Source organism: Medicago sativa, chromosome 3 (genome assembly GCF_051527215.1).
Source record: "Medicago sativa cultivar Bolivia chromosome 3, Bolivia_mono, whole genome shotgun sequence".
NCBI classification, from domain to species: Eukaryota; Viridiplantae; Streptophyta; class Magnoliopsida; order Fabales; family Fabaceae; genus Medicago; species Medicago sativa.
In genome coordinates, this window is record NC_140751.1 from 92,489,193 (window position 1) to 92,508,611 (window position 19,419).

The 19,419-nt window shown below is 33.3% G+C and overlaps 2 protein-coding genes across 6 annotated transcripts; one reads left to right on the top strand and one right to left on the bottom strand.

The window, feature by feature from the left end:
• Positions 1 to 522: 522 nt before the first annotated feature.
• LOC146942000 (Pentatricopeptide repeat (PPR) superfamily protein) lies at positions 523 to 5,034 on the bottom strand. 4 transcript variants are annotated; one of them, XR_015032536.1, is made up of 3 exons: positions 4,869 to 5,034; positions 3,034 to 4,738; positions 523 to 1,867 (listed from the first exon to the last, which is right to left on the bottom strand). XR_015032536.1 is itself a non-coding variant. In XM_085755967.1 (2 exons), exon 2 carries the CDS (start codon positions 4,668 to 4,670, stop codon positions 3,165 to 3,167), a length of 1,506 nt encoding a protein of 501 aa, XP_085612093.1. In that variant the 5' UTR covers positions 4,671 to 4,674; positions 4,869 to 5,026; the 3' UTR covers positions 2,938 to 3,164. The 4 variants fall into 4 exon arrangements, 1 of the variants encoding a protein (XP_085612093.1); XR_015032535.1 differs by having other exon boundaries at positions 523 to 1,883; positions 4,869 to 5,027; XR_015032537.1 differs by having other exon boundaries at positions 3,034 to 4,674; positions 4,869 to 5,026.
• A 1,688-nt stretch (positions 5,035 to 6,722) lies between these two features.
• Positions 6,723 to 11,081, top strand: LOC146942001 (rho GTPase-activating protein 7-like). 2 transcript variants are annotated; one of them, XM_085755968.1, is made up of 8 exons: positions 6,723 to 6,994; positions 7,142 to 7,178; positions 7,740 to 7,816; positions 8,606 to 8,664; positions 8,776 to 8,854; positions 9,112 to 9,205; positions 9,612 to 9,710; positions 10,388 to 11,081. In XM_085755968.1, exons 1-8 carry the CDS (start codon positions 6,965 to 6,967, stop codon positions 10,732 to 10,734), a joined length of 822 nt encoding a protein of 273 aa, XP_085612094.1. In that variant the 5' UTR covers positions 6,723 to 6,964; the 3' UTR covers positions 10,735 to 11,081. The 2 variants fall into 2 exon arrangements, with proteins under 2 accessions (XP_085612094.1, XP_085612095.1); XM_085755969.1 differs by having other exon boundaries at positions 6,726 to 6,994; positions 10,448 to 11,081.
• Positions 11,082 to 19,419: the final 8,338 nt, after the last annotated feature.

Consider the following 19,419-nt stretch of genomic DNA (forward strand, 5'->3'; position numbering starts at 1 on the left):
TTGTTTTGATCTCTGTGGTTATTTTGGAATGCTTTGTTTAAACCCCTATAGAATAACCTGAACGACAGACCCATCAGATTCATTACCACATACTAGCAAGCTTTAATGCAAGTTGCAACAGACCCACACATTAAGGTCGTAATAGTTTAGAAAATACGACTATCTTTTTAATTTTGTCAAAAGATTAAAATGAAATTAACCAAAAAATTTATAATTAAAATAAAATAAAAAACTAAGGAGGGGTGCAAAGGCATCACAATGCTATCTATATATCAGCAATTTTGGCACCCTAGATAACAACAATTACTTGCTGATTTTCAGCACCCCTCCCAAAATATTATTAAAAATAGAAAAGAGAAAAAGAGAGGTGAGGGGAGACATAGACTAAAACCATCGCAGCAAGAAATTATTTGAGCCTAAAAATGGGAAGACCTAACCTATTTCGGTTAAAATCTTCTCTAATACCATGTGGAATAGTACCCCCACCAAAAGAAACTTGAAATTTGAAGACCGGTGGAGCAATTTTGATCAACAAAGTGATTACCTTCGCATTAAATATGAGAAACAATAAAGATATACAACTGGTCAACTTTATACAGCTCAATCATTCATTCTTTAGCTGCCAAGGAACAATAGAAGGGGACTAAAAAGTAAGATCGAGTATCTGGGAAACCGACTCTAGCCAAAGGTAATTTCAACCTTTTTTAGAGGCAATTTCAATAGCTACAATTGCACCCGTAAGCTCAGCATGAAGGGCGGAAGAGTTACCTAAATTAACTGCAAATCAACCCATAGTAGTTGTACTTTTGTCCCTATAGAGTCCACCACAAGCTGCAGACCAGTTGTATCCTCTTGTCGTACCATCCATAGTGCACTTGATCCAAGGAGCAATCGTTTGATACCAAGTCACCTCTTTAATAGAGGAAGTTTTGGGGGATGACTGGTTACAGAGAAGGTTTTGAAGATAACTCTTGCATTGACGAAGAAGTAGCAGTAGTGTAATTACCAGTCATGAAGACACTCAAAATGACCATATTCACTGTAAATCGCCAAGGTGTGCTCTTATTTTCAAATATGAGATTGTTGCAGCAATGCCATGCAACATACACTATATTGATAATAGCTGGCAAAATTACGTCCTTACATTGAGGAGACCAATTTTTATTGCATGCGTCTAGGAGACACGATGGAGTTGGTATCTGTAGAATAAGAAACTACTGAGCTAAGCTAGCTCCACAACTTCATGGTAAAGAGGCACTCGCATAAAATATGATGACTGGATTCAACTTCACTGAGAGACAAGAGTTTAGCCACAGGTAGATAGATTCTCATCGATAGGCACTTTGTTATATATCAATCTCCAGGAAAGCAAAGACTTTAATGGACGGATGAATTGATTCCAAATTTGTTTGGCCCAAAGAATGACTTGAGCAGCATGTGTATTATAAACATAGGCATCTTTAAAATTCAACTCACAAGGAATTAATTTTTCCAAATCAAATTATGTTCACCTTTGAAAGTAGTAATGAAGGCATACTGCGATTCTTTTTTCTTTTTTTTTTGATAAGCCATGCTGCAATTCATTGATCAGGGCAGAATATAATTGAATAAGAGAAGCAGAGCCGCAGCTTCATTTACATGCCGCGAGGATATAATGCCTAGACCTCCTTCATTTTGTGTCAAGCCAGTGATAAGCTTGCAATGATTAACATCTCCAACCCCAATTAGTGTGTATTTAGCTATTTTTACATATATTTGAGAGAGGAAATACATCACAGGCATTGCCCCCAGAAGCATTGATACAACATTGCAAAAACTCCAAAATGCTTTAGTTGCAGCTCCAAGGATAACATGGTTTTGATAAATCCTGGAAAGAAAGTCAGCTGTAAATGATAAATAAAACTATCAGCTAGCTAAAAAGAGCATGAAAGGGATTCCGAATTACTTTCTCTTATTATTCCAAATGTTAGATGAAACGAACTATATGAGAGATGCGACATTATAGGTATTTCTGTCACATAAGTGAAACTATTAAAGGGATGCCATAAAGAGATTTTATTGCGTATGTATATGTTCAACTATAGTCAGCGTTGGATTAATCCAACAAATGAGAGATCAAAGCCCAATGGTTTCATTAGTAAAGACTCCTTTTGAACTTTGTAAAAAAACTGCTCTTATCTAGAAGAAAAAAAATGCTGCAAATACCTATGCTGCAAATACCTATGCTGCAAATACCTGTGGAGACATAGTTGATTCTGATTTTGCATCCATGTATGATTATGCAAGATTTTATATTTTGTATGAAGTTTGGTCTATGCCATGTGCAGGAGTTATTTCTAGAACTGAGGAAAATTGAAAAACTTAAGAAAATGTGTTTGAAGTTTGGTTGACAGGATCACTGAGAGAGGTGATGGTGTGAATGTTTATTTAGGTTTCCAAGAACAAGGAGATCAATGAAATAACATAAGAGAATGTGAGCTTACAAACTGACGAAGCCAAACAGGTTTTTGATTTCCCTCCCTTCTGTTTGTTCTTTAATTCTTTTGGCCTTCATTATGGCACGTTAAAAGCAACATTGAAGCTAATTTGTGCGATGTGTGACCAAATTTATGTAGCTAAATACTTTGGAACCAATATTTTATGATTTTTACATGTCTAGAGTGATTCTCAATTTCTCATCCATTATTTTTATTCCTTGAGCAGTTTATTTTGGATGTACAATTCCTACTGGAAGTTGGAATGTACAGCGGATATTTCTCCGGTGATCCTTTGATCCTTCTCACTGTCATAAAATCAACTTTAACTCAGCTGGACTTGACCCTTTCAAATAATGCATGCTATGCTATTGCTTTGAAAATTCTTTATTATTCTTAGTTCTGTTAACAGTTTGATCACAATTTCAAAGATCCTTTAAGTGACTAATTGCAAAGATGCAGATAGTGATGATCGGGCTATAGATATTGCTACTAAAACAATTCAAAAGCTGTTAGAGATTGAAAAAACAAAATTACATCCAAAGAAGTCTATAGTTACCACATTGTGTGTGATTCTTTAATTCCATTGCAATTTATCTGAATGCACCTCTGTATCATCATTTGCCTAGGTGAAGGATTCCAAGCAGATATTGCTTGAGAAACCAAACACATCATTTTGCATTGCAGATATCAAGAATTTGTTGTCACCAATTCATCAAGTAGCTCAAAAACATACAACAATTTTCTGTCTCTGCAGATTAAGTCAATTAAAAGTTCCCAAGAATCAAGTTGTGGCTGGAACCCCATATCCACCAAGTCAAATAGAGCCGCAGCAGCATCGTCAACCATCCCTTCCTTACAAAGACGAACCAATAATTCATTCGAGGTAGCATAATGGGGTACAAACCCTCTACTTAGCATTAGGCCTAATAACTTATTTGCCTTCCTCAACTCACAGTTTTGAGTTAAGGAATTTAGTACAATCCTGTAACTACCTTTGTTCAAATACACACCTTGCTGTGGGAGTTTCTCAATCATATCCAGCGCCTCATCAAATCTACCTTCTCTGCACAAGCCTCCAAGTATCACATTGAACGTAACAGTATCAGCCTGACATTCATTTTCCTTCATTTCTTTAAGCAACTCTATAGCCTCATCAATTTGTCCATTCCTAGAGAAGAAATTGATCAAAGAAGTGTAGGTAATTGCATCAGGTTTCAAACCAGAACTCTTCATCTCAGCCAAAACCCCTTTTGCATCTTGCGGTTTCCCCGCTTTACATAGTCCATCCACCAGGGCTGAGTAATTGAATACATTAGGACAGCAACCATTATTTTTCATAAATTCAATAACATTTCTAGCGCGATCAGCTTTCCCTTCACGGCAAAATCCATTAATCAAAACATTGTAAGTAAGCGGATCAGGCACAATCTGATCCTTCGAGACCATTTCCTCAAAAAGTTCAAACGCTTCTTTGAGTCTTCCATTTCGACAAAGTCCATCCATCAATGTTGAGTAGGTAATTACATTAGGATATGAATGCTTAGATTTCCTCATTTCTTTGACAACTTCAAAAGCAGAATCAATATCCCCCTTTTTGCAATGGTACTTCACCAAGATATTGAAAATGCATACATTTGGCTTATAAACTAGACTCCTCTTGGCATGCAATAGCAATTTCCGTGCCAAATCAACCTGATTTGAATCAACCAATAGATTGAGACAAGAGCTAATAGCTTTCGGAGATGGCTTTTCACGAACAATTGTCTGAATAGATAAAAACGCATCAAACACTTTCTCATGAAAACCACATTTCGAGTAATGCTTCATGAGATTAATAAATACACCCTCATGAAACTTACAAGCTTCATAAGTCATCTGATGCAAAACTCGATCAACGGCTTGAAACTTCTTAAACTGAGCAAGCTTTTGTAAAATCGTCGCATAAGTAGCATTGTTGTGATTAAAACCCTTTTGTTCAGATACCATGTTAAATATTTTCAATGCATGTTGCGGATCTTTCTCTCGTTTGATCAAATTAATAGCAACATCATGAGTAATATATTTACTCTTCTTCCTCGTTTCCGCGACAATGATTTCAGGAGGTGGGTCAAGTTTAGGTTCTAAAGGTTTTGTAAAGTTAAGAGGTGATATCCATGGCAATGAAGAAGCTGAAGGCACACAGTAAGGTTGCATGTGCCTGCAGCAGTGAATTGCTGAGAATTTCATGAAATTCAATTCAATGATTGATTATAGACAGAGTCCTGTCATTTCAATGCAAAATATGATTATGAATGAATTTTAACTACATGATTCAATTGGAACAATGAGTGAATAGTATTAGGAAGTTAAAATCTGAAAACCCTAGCATGGTAAAAAGGTAAGAGAACTAACCTCACGAAACAAGCACGGTGGTGCGGCGGCGGTGCTTGTGGCGTCGCGGGTGGTGGCGGTGCTCGTGGCGTCGCGAAACAACAAATTGTAAAATTTATCTTTGTTTTTTTGATAATGAAGATATTGAAAAGAAATTTTAGAACTGATACTACTCTTGTATGAATTTTGATTAAAAAAAATTGGTTTAATTAAAACTATAGGTATAGATGATAAATATTTTGTAATTTTATATTGTAACAAAAAAAAAAAAAAATTGTGCGGGGTTTGAACCACACTTTGCATATATTATGCATTAGACTCACGGGGACATATTGTAACAATGTATAATTATAGTTTTCAACGTTACCAACAATATAGTAAGTATAAAATAAATTTTTCTTTTTAAATGACATCAACAAAATAACATTTTTATAGATTAATTTGTTAAAGGTATAATTAAAAGCGAAAAAATTAGCTCAAAATCATGCATTCTATTTGTTTATAGTATAAATTACTACCTTTAAAGTGTGTTTGATACTCTGATATGCCAAAACAACGCAAAATAAATTTTCATGATATTGTATAATTTTTTGTCTTATACGATGTTTGGTGGAAAAAATGTTATTTTGGTATTCTACAACTTGTATTCAGGACAAAAAAAAATGTTGTGGTTTAGTGTGACAAACATTTTAGTTTCTGTCATGTTCCTAGTCCAGAGTCTGTTTTGTTTATGTAATAGTTTTACAATCAAACATACTATAAGTGAAATTATAAAAGAAAAAAAAAACAGAGTGAAAGAGAGAAGGGATAAATATGAGATAAATAAAGACAAAAGGGGGAAAATGGTTATTCTTGTAACATACTCATACAATCCAATGTGTCTCTTATATACAAATCAAAAGAATACAATACAACGCAAAAGCTTTGAACTAATTATAATTACTTGACTGGCAAGTAAACTATATGATCAGGCTAGTCTCTAACCAACTCAATCTTCCGTATCCAAGTCTAAATGAATAGAATAGGAGTGAGATCACAATAGTCTATAGACGTGTGTTGTTATTCATATTTATTTTGTTCATTTAGCACATAATGCAATGAGAGAGAAGCGAATAACGACCCATGAGCATGGTAAAAGAGAGGGGAGGAACTCTCAACTTCCGGTAAATAGTATCTTAAAATCACAATCGTTGTTTAGGTTGTATGTTTAAAAAACTTGCACTCGTTTACTATTTTTATTTTTTAAAATTTCATATTTTGTATTTCATATACTATTATGCAGTAAAGTACAAAAGTATGGACGAATAGAGATTGAGTTAGATGGAAGGGATATAGTCACACAATGTGTCGAATCAATGTTTGAAATCCAGTTCGAAGATGTCTCGCATCTAATATCGGACATGTCTTAAATAGGGTTACATCCGATGGTAAGAATTTATGAAAAATCAACAAAATAATAAAATGTAAAAAAAAGGCCTTTTTCATAGAGAAAAAAGAAAGAGTATAACCCTGGGTTTGCACGAAGTGTGGTTGTGCCATTTGACAATCATATAATATGAATTAGAGTGAATAAAAGAACAAAGTTTGTGATAAGCAAAGAAAATACTTGTTCTCACACAAACCACGTATGCTTGTTTTATAGACATTTTTATGAAATGTTGAAATAAAATGACCAAAAGACACTGTTTTAAAAGGTTGACGCATATATTAGGAACAAACAAGACTCGTTCAACATTGATCTTGGGTTTCCTTCTGCACCATCCAAATATTTCTCACATTACATTCCTTTTTTAAAAACGAGGGAAACCACGTCACATTACCCAACACACTCTTTTCTCTTCCACTTGTTTCCTCATTCTCTCTTCCGTTCCTTTTAGTTTTTCTCGTTCTCTCTTCTCATACTTTTTTTTCCATTCATCATTTTTTTTACCAAGTATTCCACCATCCATATTCAAAATAAAGTCATCATTATTTCAAAAAAAAAAAATTACTTTGTATGTTGATCATGCATTGTCGTTTTGATGAATGTGAGGATGCAGTATTTGGTCAATTGATCAGTGTGGTTTTATTTTTTTTATGAATTATCTATATACCTACTTGATTTTAGGATCATAGATATGAGAAACACAAGTGACGAATCATCTCAGGTTGATTATAACCTCTTTTTATTTATTTTCACTTTCATCATTTATTTTTGAATGCGCAAAATTCATTTGAATTCGTGTACCTCCATACAACTTCTATGTCTTTATTGTATGCCACATTTTGAGTTCATGTAACTCCACATCTTGCAGGTTTTAAAGTCTGGACCACTTTTCTTACCTGACAGAGGTGTGTTCCAATCCACCCGTTTACATGTTTTTATCCTAAGAAAACTATATATTTACATAATATATAATGCAATCGTGAGCAAGTCTAGATATAACGTCTTTCTGCTTGTTAAATAAATGAAACTATACATTTAATTAATATCTAATGTAATGTGTGTGAATTTGATGAACAATTAGTTCTTTCCTGTTGGTAGAATAATTTTCCATGTATTTTTGGCTTTTGCATTTATTAAAACCTTTCATTCTCTATAATTGAAACATCTTAAATTCCCTTTCAATATATTTACATAATACACTATGACTTAATTCATAACCTATTCGTATCAAAGCAAACCATGAAATTGAAATTTTATCTTTGTTGATTCTTGTTTTAATCCTTCCAAAATTGAAATTTTATCTTTGTTGATTCTTCTTTTAGTCTTTCCAAAATTTTATTGATATATTTTTACAATATTTGTATTAACCCTTAAATGTAAAAACTAGATCTATAATATTGGTAGAACTAGAACGTTTTATGAGTTTATGAAATTATGATTGCATAGTACCTATTTTTTATGCATAGGACTGGGATGGACATTCTGGAAAAAAAGATGGTTTGTTTTAACACAAACTTCACTAGCTTTCTTCAAAAGAGATCCGGTAAGTAAATTTATTTTTCATCTAATTGAAAGTAGACAACTAAATATACCTTGTATTTGTTTGGAGTATGGACTAGATATTTTTGGGAATGATTGTAATTATATATATTCATGAACTCGTCGTCATTATTGAAAGACCATAATTCTTTTCAACTATATACCGATGAAAATGCTACATACCAACAATTTTGGTATAATGTGTTGGCATGCTTATTAAATTTTATATGAATGAGTGATAATTGTCTCTTTATATTCTTCATCAACCATCTTTGATATTTAACTTAGAAATGTTCGGACTAAAAAATTTCATGTTGCTATGAGCCATGACTATTTTCATGGGTGAGAATAAACATATTTACACACTCATATTTTCATTGTTATTGTAAGATTAGTCATAATAGTAAACCTCAAGATTGAGGTTGGCACGGGTTATGAGATAAGAGCATGTTAAGAATTGAAAACAATAAATATAATGTAAACTAATCATGTATAATGCAAGAATTGGAAGTTTTCTTGTTATATTTTTTTTCGTAATACAATTTTGTTATTTCTATAAAAGACGTTGTCACCTAAAGAGAGATTAGAAACATTGATATTTTGTTCAAATAGATTATTTATCGGTTGTTTTCATCATATTGATTTTATTCACAAAATGTCAAATAAACGAAACCATATAAACACTAACACATTCACACATCAACACATATAACTCTAATTATGTACACATGTTTCATCTATTATGCAAATAAATTGTTATACATATTCTTCTCATTTTTTTAATGTTGTTCAGAATGTGGAAAATGATGTGAATTTAACTCTTGGTGGCATTGACATCGATAATTCATGGAGGTTTGCTTGTTTTTCCATAACTATACTACACATTATTATTATTTTATTATTATTATTATTATTATTAGATGTTTCATTACCTCTGATAACTTTAGTTGTTAAATTTTGTAGTGTTACTGTTAAAGAAGATAAGAAACTTTTGACGGTAAAATATTCAGATGCTTATAATGAACGTGCTTTCACATTAAAGGTGTTTAAATCTTCTCATTTTTTTCGTTAAGATGTTATAATTGATATTATGCTAAATTGTATTCCTACACAAATTGTTTATACAGCCTCTTATCATGGTTTATTTGTCAATTTTTCCCTCGAGACTATAGTTCTCTATCAGCATAATATATATTTCATTGGTTCAAAACATGTACATATAATATAAATATATCACATAATAGAGAACATGAATTTCTTTCTCTAGCCGCTAACATATCATTTCATGTGTTGTTGTAGGCTGAAACCGTAGAGGACTTATACGAGTGGAAGACGGCTCTCGAAAAAGCTTTTGCACAAGCACCAAGTGTTGCCAACACGACAGAGAAAAATGGTATTTTTACAAAAAATAACGATTCAATTGATATTCATTTTGACCAGTATGTTTACATATGACATTTGACTTCAAAATTTGGACCTAGTGGTGCACACACTACAAATGTTTGTTCATCGTTGATATACAATACTTTTCTAATCTTGTTTTTCATAGACATTACTTTAAAATTTGTATAATGCCACTAGAGAGTGGTAAATATGTTTTATATGATTGATTGTCTCTTCCATACATGAGATAACCTTTTTTTTTTACTCGCTAATTTAAAGTCACGACATGTGCAAAATACATTTGTTGTAAACTTTGATGATAATATGGAGTTAAGATCCTCTCCATTTGTGATTATACTTGTATTTGATGCTTAAAAGTCAATAACTCTTCTTTCCATTTATAATGATTTCTATAGTGAAGGATAACGAACCAGCCAAATCAACTGTAATTGATTCGCCAATTTTACTTGATTTGGAGGATGATGATGAAACTCCATCATTTATGGAAGACCTTGGTGAGTTTTCTTACACATCCATCAATATAAATTACAATTTTTTTTATTACATGAGAAAAAGAAAAAAAGAAAGGAAAAAAAAAGAAGAAGAAAACTAAGTCCTTGAAAAATAAAATAAAAAAAGAAGAAAAAATATTAAATATTTAAATGATTAACATAATGATATTTTAAGGTCTTATCAATGACATGTCATCAAATAAAGTAACTTTGAACGTGAAACCTGGACTTCTGTAAGAAAAAGCATAGACTAAATTTGAAAATAGAAAATTTAAAAAGGTCAAAATGCAAAGGAAAATTTTAACATTTTTTTTACACATGCATTCAATCAGATCGCACCGTAATGACAACTTTAAAAATTAGTTTCTAAAATATCTTCACAAATATCTATATGTCGTGATTTGAAGCATGTGGAAAAAAAAAACATACATTATTAGTATATAAATTTTAAATCAATATTTTATATAGGTTAACATGCAGTGTTGACCCTCCAAATTTTACAATTGTTCGAATTTGGTCTCCAAATTTTACAATTGTTCGAATTTGGTCCCCAAATTCCAATTACTCGATATTAATCCTCAAAGTTTACCCTCTTTTTGTATCTGATAGTCCCCCATAAGAATTTTGTCTAAAAATTGTTGTTATGACATTTAAAAATATAAAGTTATTTAAAATCGAAGGTGCTAATGATGTGAGTAAGAGGGAATCTTCTATGTCTCTTCACTATAGGCTGTTTGCAGGGACACATGTCCCAGACATTGTCGTGATATCTGGACAGGGAGCTGGTAGCTCTACCTCTAAGGAAGAGATACTTGCTGAGCTTAAGGAAATGTCCAAGACTTTGGAGGAAACCATTAAGTCCAGCACTGAAAGAAAGATTAGTGTGGATAATTTGATCAACGCCTTGTCAGCACAGAAAAAAGATGAAGACATGGCTGAAGGCAATGAGGATGTTGATGGTAATGATGTTGCAGGGAATTCTAATCCAGGTGGTGGAAATGTCCAAGACTTTAGAGGAAACCATTAAGTCCAGCACTTAAAGAACGATTAGTGTGGATAATTTGATCAACGCCTTGTCAGCACATAAAGAAGATGAAGACATGGTTTAAGGCAATGAGGATGCTGATGGTAATGATGTTGCATGGAATTCTAATGCAGATGGTGGAAATAATGAGAAAACAGATGGTAGTGAAGACATTTGATGTGCCCTGTTTTTCGTATTTTTTTTCTTTTGCTTCTGTATTTTTTCCCTTTTGTGGGTTATGCCAAAGATTTGTGCGCACTCTAAGGGCTATAGCATGTAACCTTATACACATATGTTCTGCTACTTCTGTTCTTTTTCTGCTTCTGAAAGCATGGTAGTTTTTATCGGAATTTTTGGCTAAAAAGGGGGAGTAGATATTGATATGATTTTGGTAGTTTCCATTTTATGCCTTAGGCCTATTAGGGGGGAGTAGTTTCCATGTATGATCTGTTGTTTGAAGGGGAGTATTATTTTTTTACTAGTCTGATGATGCCATGTTAGTAAAATGCTAGTTTATGTGCTTGATGTATGGATGCATGAGGTGTGTTGTGTTTATAGTGTATGAATGTCATACCAGATGTCTTGACATCCTGTTGTGAGAAATTATTTTTCTCTGAAATGTTTCTTTGTGGGAGTTTATTTTTCTTGGATTTTTATCTTGTGAGAGTTTATTTCTCTTTGATTGTGGGAGTTTATTTCTCCCTGGGTTGCTACTGCGAGAGTTTATTTCTCAATAATGTTGTTTGTATCTGTGAGGCTGGGTTCTCTATTTCCGCTGGTGCATGCCTCTGATGTTCTGGATGATGTCCCAACATGTCCATTGTGAGTTAGTTTTGAAGATGTTTCTTTTGAAATTAATGTTGAAGTTTTGTTTTATTACTTTCTTTCAATATGAGATCTTGTGTTAAAACATAAGAAGGTATGACTATATCCCTCCTTTTCTTTTTATCCGTGCAAGCTTTTTGCTTATTGAAGATGTGCTTTGCAAAGGTTGTTTTAGCCAAAATTTGTTAAAGGGAAGATTGTTGGGTTTGTAGACTATAGTTGGCCACATTTTGTTAAAACAAGTGTTATAGCAATATGTTGGACAAGATGTCTTGACATGTTGGTACGACGTCATAGTGTACCTTGTTTCGCTTTCTTGGAGATTTGTTTTAAACGTGGGATCTCAGAAGATTCTATGAAGATTTAATTCACGTGGAGTGTTGGCCAAGAAGTGTGTGTTTTTTAGAAGCAGTGATAGGAAGTTTAGCTTTGTTGTGTTTCTTAAGTGTGATGTTGTATCATTTAAGGAAACAATATATATGCTTCCGGAATATTGTGCTGAAGACCGTTTTAGATCAGCTGTAATTTGTTTAGCCCGATTTGCTCATCAAGCCCAAGACCTAAAGAACTACTGAAGCCGTCATTTGCAAAAGAGTCATTTAGGATTTTTAGTATGTCAATTGTTGTTTGTGAGCCACTCATGTATCACCTTGATGCCTGAGTTTAGAGGTGTAACGGTTCGGTTTGGATTGGTTTTCAGTCAAAAAAATGTCCGAACCGATGAAACCTTCATCGGTTTGGATTGGTTCGGTTTTCACTGTTTTTCAAAAAAGAGACCGAACCAAACAAATCGGTTTGGTTCGGTTTGGATTGGTTCGGTTTATTTAAAAATACAGTTAAAAAAAATTCATATTCTCACAAAATATTTCATAGAACTTTGTATAAGTGTATTTCATATTTTTTTTCTTCATGTTCTCTATTTTTCAAACATCTTTTTATAACTAATCGTACTTAATATTTCATACATATGATCCAATATTCATTCATCCATCATTTTTCAAAAACAACTTCATCAAATTCAAATATTTCAATCTTTCATGATCCATACATGCATCATTCATCAACAATGAAATATAGTGTAACGTGTATAATTCAATGTCATAGAAAATGAACATGGAAAACAATGAAATATAATGAGTATAAATCACTGGCATAAACATGATAAAACTAACCAAAAGATGACCGGTGGCGATGAACAATGAGTTTGGTGTAGTTGACGGCTTAGGTTTCTTTTTTAGTAGAAATAAAAGAGTCTGACTGATGAGATGAAGATGAGAGAAAGTGAATGGATTAAAAAATATTTTATGTTTAACTTTGAGTCTAACCATAAGTTTTTGTGAAGTAGGATAATATTAGTAAAATAAGGAGTGTGATTATCATCGGATTGGTTCATCGGTTTCATGTATCTCGAAATGAAAAACCATGAACCAAACCAAACTACATCGGTTTCGATTGGTTCGGATCGGTTTCAAACCGAACCAAACAAGGTCGGATATTTTTTCGGTTTGGTTCGGTTTGGACTTTCAGTTTCGTTGGTTTTGTCCGAACCACTTACACCCTTACCTGAGTTGGACTTGTTATTGAGTTGTAAGTTGTGAATCACTTGAAAGCTTTTAAGCAAGAGTGAATTTTGTTTCTCGGAGTGTGTCTCCATTTTCATTGTATTTGTCCTTATCACGGGTAGAGTGATTGAGAGGAAGTGAGAGGGAGGTCTCTCATCTAGGAGTGCCTTACATAGAAATTACACGGGTAATGATTAGCCGCAGAGCTAGTAGACTGAAGATAGTTTATGCAGGCTTCAAACTAATACTATTATAGTGGATTTCCTTCCTAACTTAGTAGCCCCCAGACGTAGGTGATGTTGCACCGAACTGGGTTAACAAATAACTTGTGTCTTTTACTTTCAGCTTTTATCTACTGTTGGTTATTTGTTATTTGTGTTGTCACGATGTCTTGACATTGTGCTCGACATTCCGTGTGTCTTGACATCGAGCTTAACTTCTTTAACTTCTTTTAAGTGCATATTGCATCTTCACCTCTCTTTTTTCACCTGGTTATAGCTCCATATATTGGACCCTCTAATGATTGTGCAGAGTTTTGATAAGTGTTGTAGTGTGACCTTTATCTATGAAATCATCAAACCGGATGTTGTCCAACAAAGGAATAAGTTAATTTTATCAACCAATATGGCCAGAGGCAAAGGAAGAATCAATATGACACTACAACAACTATCAAAGGGATAATAACTCACATTTTCAAAAAACCTCGGTACCCCTACCAACAGTATCAACAAAACCCTAAAGATGACCAACTAATAAAAGTAGAAGACACGATCAATCAGTTTATGCAAGCCTCCACAAATAACCGAAAGAACACAAATATCTCCATCGTGAACATGGAGGTACAAATAGGACAACTTGTTGATATGTCACGTAGCCAAAAAGGTACATTAACAACAAATACGTAAAAAATTCGAAGGAGCAGTGTAACGTTGTAGAAGATGAGAAGGGTAAATAGAAAGTGATGAGGATTAATACAATAATGAGTTGGATACTTGTGTAATTTCATGTTCGATGACGACTTTGAGGATGAAGATCTTGTTAATAATATTGAAGAAAGTTCTCATATGCTGATTGTAAGAAAATGTGAAGCAGGTAAGAAGGAAACTGATGAAAAGAATGAATTGAGCAGTGTGATGCATCCCACGACGAATGAGTTATCCTAGCTACAAGCACAACAAATTTACAAATTAAAGGCAACAATTGGAAGCAAAAAAGGAATAAATGAGGAAGATAGTAAGAGGAAAAAAAGAAGAAAAGAAGGATATTGTGGTCATGCTATCATAGTGTCTAAAGTAAAGCAAAATTGAAGCGTTGAACCGAGAAAAGCAACATTGCCCATCACCGTGGGTTACGTAAAGTTTCCCAAAAAAATTGACGGACCTTGGGTCAAGTGTTAATGTATTTTCCCTAGAGGCAATCAAGAATGATTCATTGTTGTAGTTATATCCAAGCAAGACCAAGGTGCAGTTCACCGATGGATCCTATAAAAAAATTATGACAAACTGTAGAATATTCATATCCAAGTAGGTAAATAAAATTATTGGTTATGGACATGAATGGTGGAAACTCGTTTCCACTGATATTAGAAAGGTCGTTCATCAAAACAACCATAATCTCAATGAGTAAGTGAACCTGATACTGAGCTAATGACGCTAAACAAATGTCTGTTGGGAGGCAACCCAAACTTTTTTTATTTTTATTATCTATCTAAGTCATTTAAGTTTTATTTAAAATTTTATGCAAGCTTGGAGTGTAACAAGACGATTTTGATTGAAATTTGCAAAGTTGAAATGAAGACACATTTTTTTTACACATTTATGGATTCTGCAATTTGTCTCAATCACTTGCTCTCTAGGAAAATTAACTAATAAAATAAGGGGTTGTGCTCTTTGACTTCATATAGTCTGACAAAGCACTATATATTCACCCAACAAATGTACTCTCTCACATTTTTTGTAGTTCGTGGTCAGTCTATTTTCACCCAGAGGATAAGGGTATGGAATGCAAATATAAAATGAAGGCCTCAACAACGAAAGCTCGCCAAATTATACGAGTTTGCCTTATACCCTTCTTCTTCTTCTTTTTTTTTTTTTTTTTAACTTTGCCTTCCCATTAATTAAATTACATATACAATATATGAAGTCGGCTTGTGCAATATCAAATACACACAGTCATGATTAGGTCTAAACTTTTCAAAATGCTTCATTTGAAATTGAATTTTGCGAGTACCATTGATTGATAGCACAAAAATACATTTTTTTTTCTGTATACTACGTTGTACACTATTCATTTGCACGAATCTTGACATATTGAATGTGTATGAAAGTCATGAAAAAGATCAAGGTTGTGTTTCTCTCTTGAACGAATACATGACCCTTCTACATGTAATTAATTATACTTTAATACTTGAATTGATCTTTATCTTTATGTTTTTAATTTTATATTTCTAATTACAATATGTTATAATTGTTTTTTTTTCCTTCAAGTATGGGCTATGAATCATTTCATAGACATATCTCCATATAAGATGCATCCAGACTATACCCCCAACATACCACACACTTCTCGCTTCGTTCTTGGGAGGGGCCATGCTGCATACAAATTGATCCTTGATTGCATGAATGTGGTCGACGTAAAATTCAATCCCTACGACGATCATTGGGAGACCATGCCATTCGAGAAGATATGCCAGCACTAGAGTTAGATTGTGTGCGATTAGGGGAGGTGTACCACCACTTGCAAGATTGGTGAAGAGGCAATATGAACATGTGCCTGACATTCCCATACAGACGTGCCTGCTCTTGGTGTGGCCCAGGTAGCTTGGGTTTTCCTAGATTTTTTACTGCACGTCATACATGAGGTTGGTAAGGGTCCATATGTGAGGGATACATGGCATTATGCACCAGGATACATGGGCATGGTTCTATTAGGTATCTCACCTGAAGGTACTACAACCTATCGAGGGAGAGTCCCATAAGATGGCTAATGAAGAGGTAATCATTGAGCATGAACATGCTAGAGATAGTCCTAATTCATTGATGATCATCAGGAGTTGCATAAACATGGATGGATGAAGGGTTGCATGATGGTCAAACATACAAATACGTGCATAATGTTCTATTGAATATTAGGGCTGAGATGTTCCCGGCCACTACATATATGGTTTCCAGAAGAAGGAGGCAGTTAAGGCAGTCCAGAGCACCGTGCACGGTGACTGAGACCATTGTATTTATTTGGTTTAGTTGTAAATGATGAATTTGTTTTTTTTGTTGCATTTGAATTTGGTTTAATGTCACTAATACCTAAACAATTTTTAAATGAATGTATTTGTTTTTCGATAGATTGTGTTTGATTTTATGAATGAATGATTGAATGAAGTAATGGCCAAAAAAAAAAACATAAAATCAAGTTTTTGTCAAACTGTGCAGTGTAGCCTCTGTAATTGATAGGAGCGGCAGTTGACTATTGCTGCAGGGATTTTTTTGTGTGGTTCAGATTGCACCGACAATTTCTGTTATCTGATAGACGTTTGACAAGTGCACCAAATACTATCGAAGTAGTAAAAATATCGATCCCACGAGGACTGTTTTTAACTTCAATAATTCAATCGCGTTATAAAAATAGGATGTATAAAAGTTTATTTTGGTTTGCCACTAGGCAGTAGATTTGGTTTGATTTTATGAAATCAAATAAAAGAAATAGATTTGATTAAGAAAATATGGAGAGAGATGAGATCAGGTATGTCGAATCCTCTATGTTTCCCCTAATTGGTTACTGCACCTATTATTACTAATGATTCTCTAGTTTCACGATAGTTAACAAATTAGTCCTAATCAATCCCTTGAGTTAGGACCCTCTTCTTAAACTACATCCCCTAATTCCTTAGGGGGTCTAATAATCCTTGAAGGTTTTATGAACGTTAACCTAATATCACTAACAAACGATTATCCATTCCTAGACTAACCATGTTTATTAGAACAATTCAATTAGGTCTAAGTCGAAAGCTATGGTCAGTAGTCATTCGTTCTCACAAAATCATGTTTATATTTGATCAGGATATAAAGAGCATTAAGAACAATTGAATTGAATAAAGACTAGAAATTCATTAATAAACAATAGAGTTTCACAGCAACATATGATCAATTAGGGTTACATAGATTCATCTCTGACCTAATCTCTAAGAGATTTAGCTACTCATAATTGAGTTTACAAATAGCATAATCAATAAAAGAATTAAAACATACATAAACTGGGTTAGAGATGATGAAATCCTCTCCGCTGCAGCCTTCTGGGTGTTAAAATCGCACTTTAGCTCTCCAAAATCGTAATCCCCTTTGTTTGAGACTGACTTCAGCTTAAATAGGCAAATCTGGATCGCCCAAAATCGTACCACGATGGCACAATCGTACCACGATTGGTACTTTAAACCCTAATTTCCTTAAAAGCCCTTCTTGAAATCGTATCACGATTAGATGGATCGTACTGCGATCCAACTCCTTCAAAAACATGCTCTCCGACTTCAAGAAATCGTATTACGACAGGCATAATCGCAATACGATTGGCAGCTTCCAGTTCTTCCAATTTTGTTGCTTTTAACATCTCCTGGATACTTAATATTGCTTAGAACTCTATCAAAATGTCAAAATAAGTCCTAAAAATTACGTAATGACAGCATGTCATCATTATCCACGAAGCACGAAAACTTATATAAATTGACGATGTCTGGTTCATTTTTTGTAAAACACAACAAAGAACCATGTACGTTTATCTAGTAGATGAGTGAAAACCAAGTTAGCTGCAATTTACTACAACAGTGGGAAACCCAATTTGTTCCAGGTTCAGGTTGATGTCACACTATTTGGCTTGAAGGATCAACTGTACCAAATTAACCGTCGACTCAATCATAGAGACACAATGACGGTGGGCAATGTTGAGTATCGTTGTCCATGGGCCGACTCAGATGGCAGCCTTCAGCTAACCCAGACGAATCTTAGGAACAACGACGACATGAGAACCATGTTCTCAATATTTGGTTAGTAAAATATCAAAGGCAAAATACCAAAGGACCGGTCGAGTTTGATGCTTCCTTGGTCAAATCTTTCGAAGATATTCAAAAAAGTTTGATTCGGTCCAGTACCGACGAAGAAATAAGGGCTTACATGAAGGAACTAGATGGAGAAGTTAGTTTGATTGATCCATAGTTTATTATGTTGTTTTACGTTGATGGATTATATTGTTGAAATCATGTCTAATGTATGTTCTTGTTGTTGTTTTGCATGAACACTAGTGTACGAACCCGTGCAACGCACGGCTGGAATATCCTGTTAATTTTTATTTAAGTTCGAAAATGTGAGCAGACCAATAATACAAAAACCACCAAAGCACACATACATAATATTAACCATCAAGGGGAAATCCACAAAGAAGAATACAATCTCTTTTTCTGTACTCTGTTATGCTAACGATGCATTGATAAAGACCACATCTCTTTTATAATATTGTAAAAATCACTAAAAAAAGTTAATTTTTTTAACAAAACATAAATAAAATATGAATTTATTACCGTAAAAATTAAAAAAATTCACATTTAATTAATGTTTTGGTAAAAAGTTCTAATTTTTTTTGGGAGAGATCCTTATAATATTATAAATTTTTGGGTTAATTATGTTTTTGGTCCCTACAAAATTGCGACCTTGTAAGTTTAGTCATTACTTAATTTTAATAGCATTTTTAATCCCTACAAAAAATTTCTGCACTCAATATTAGTCCTTACTCAATCCAAATTTGTTTAATTTATGCTTAAACTCTTAAGTTTTTCAACAATTTTTTACAGGCATGTTAAGAACGTTATTAAAAGGTCCACCGAAAAAATATCGCAAAAATTTGATTTCTACGTCCATATTTTTGTTACTTATATCTTAAACTTTTTTCGTTTTAAAAAATTCATATTTAATTTATTTCATGTTAAAAAATTATAGATTCTAGTAAATGAACCTTTCATAGTGTTCTAAACTTGTATAAAAAGAATCGTTAAAAAATTTAAGAGTTTAAGGATAATTAAACAAAATTTATTTTAGCAGGGACTAAAATTATAAGTAAATTTTTTTGTAGGGATTAAAAAAGCTATTAATATTAAGTAAGGACTAAACTTAGAAGGTCGCCATTTTATAGGGACCAAAAACATAATTAACCCTAAATTTTTCTGTAAAATTTTGTTCAAAAATATGAATTCTACATATGAATTTACTTTAAAAGAGAGACCAAAAGTGAAGATGAATTTTTTTTTAAGAACTAAAAGTTA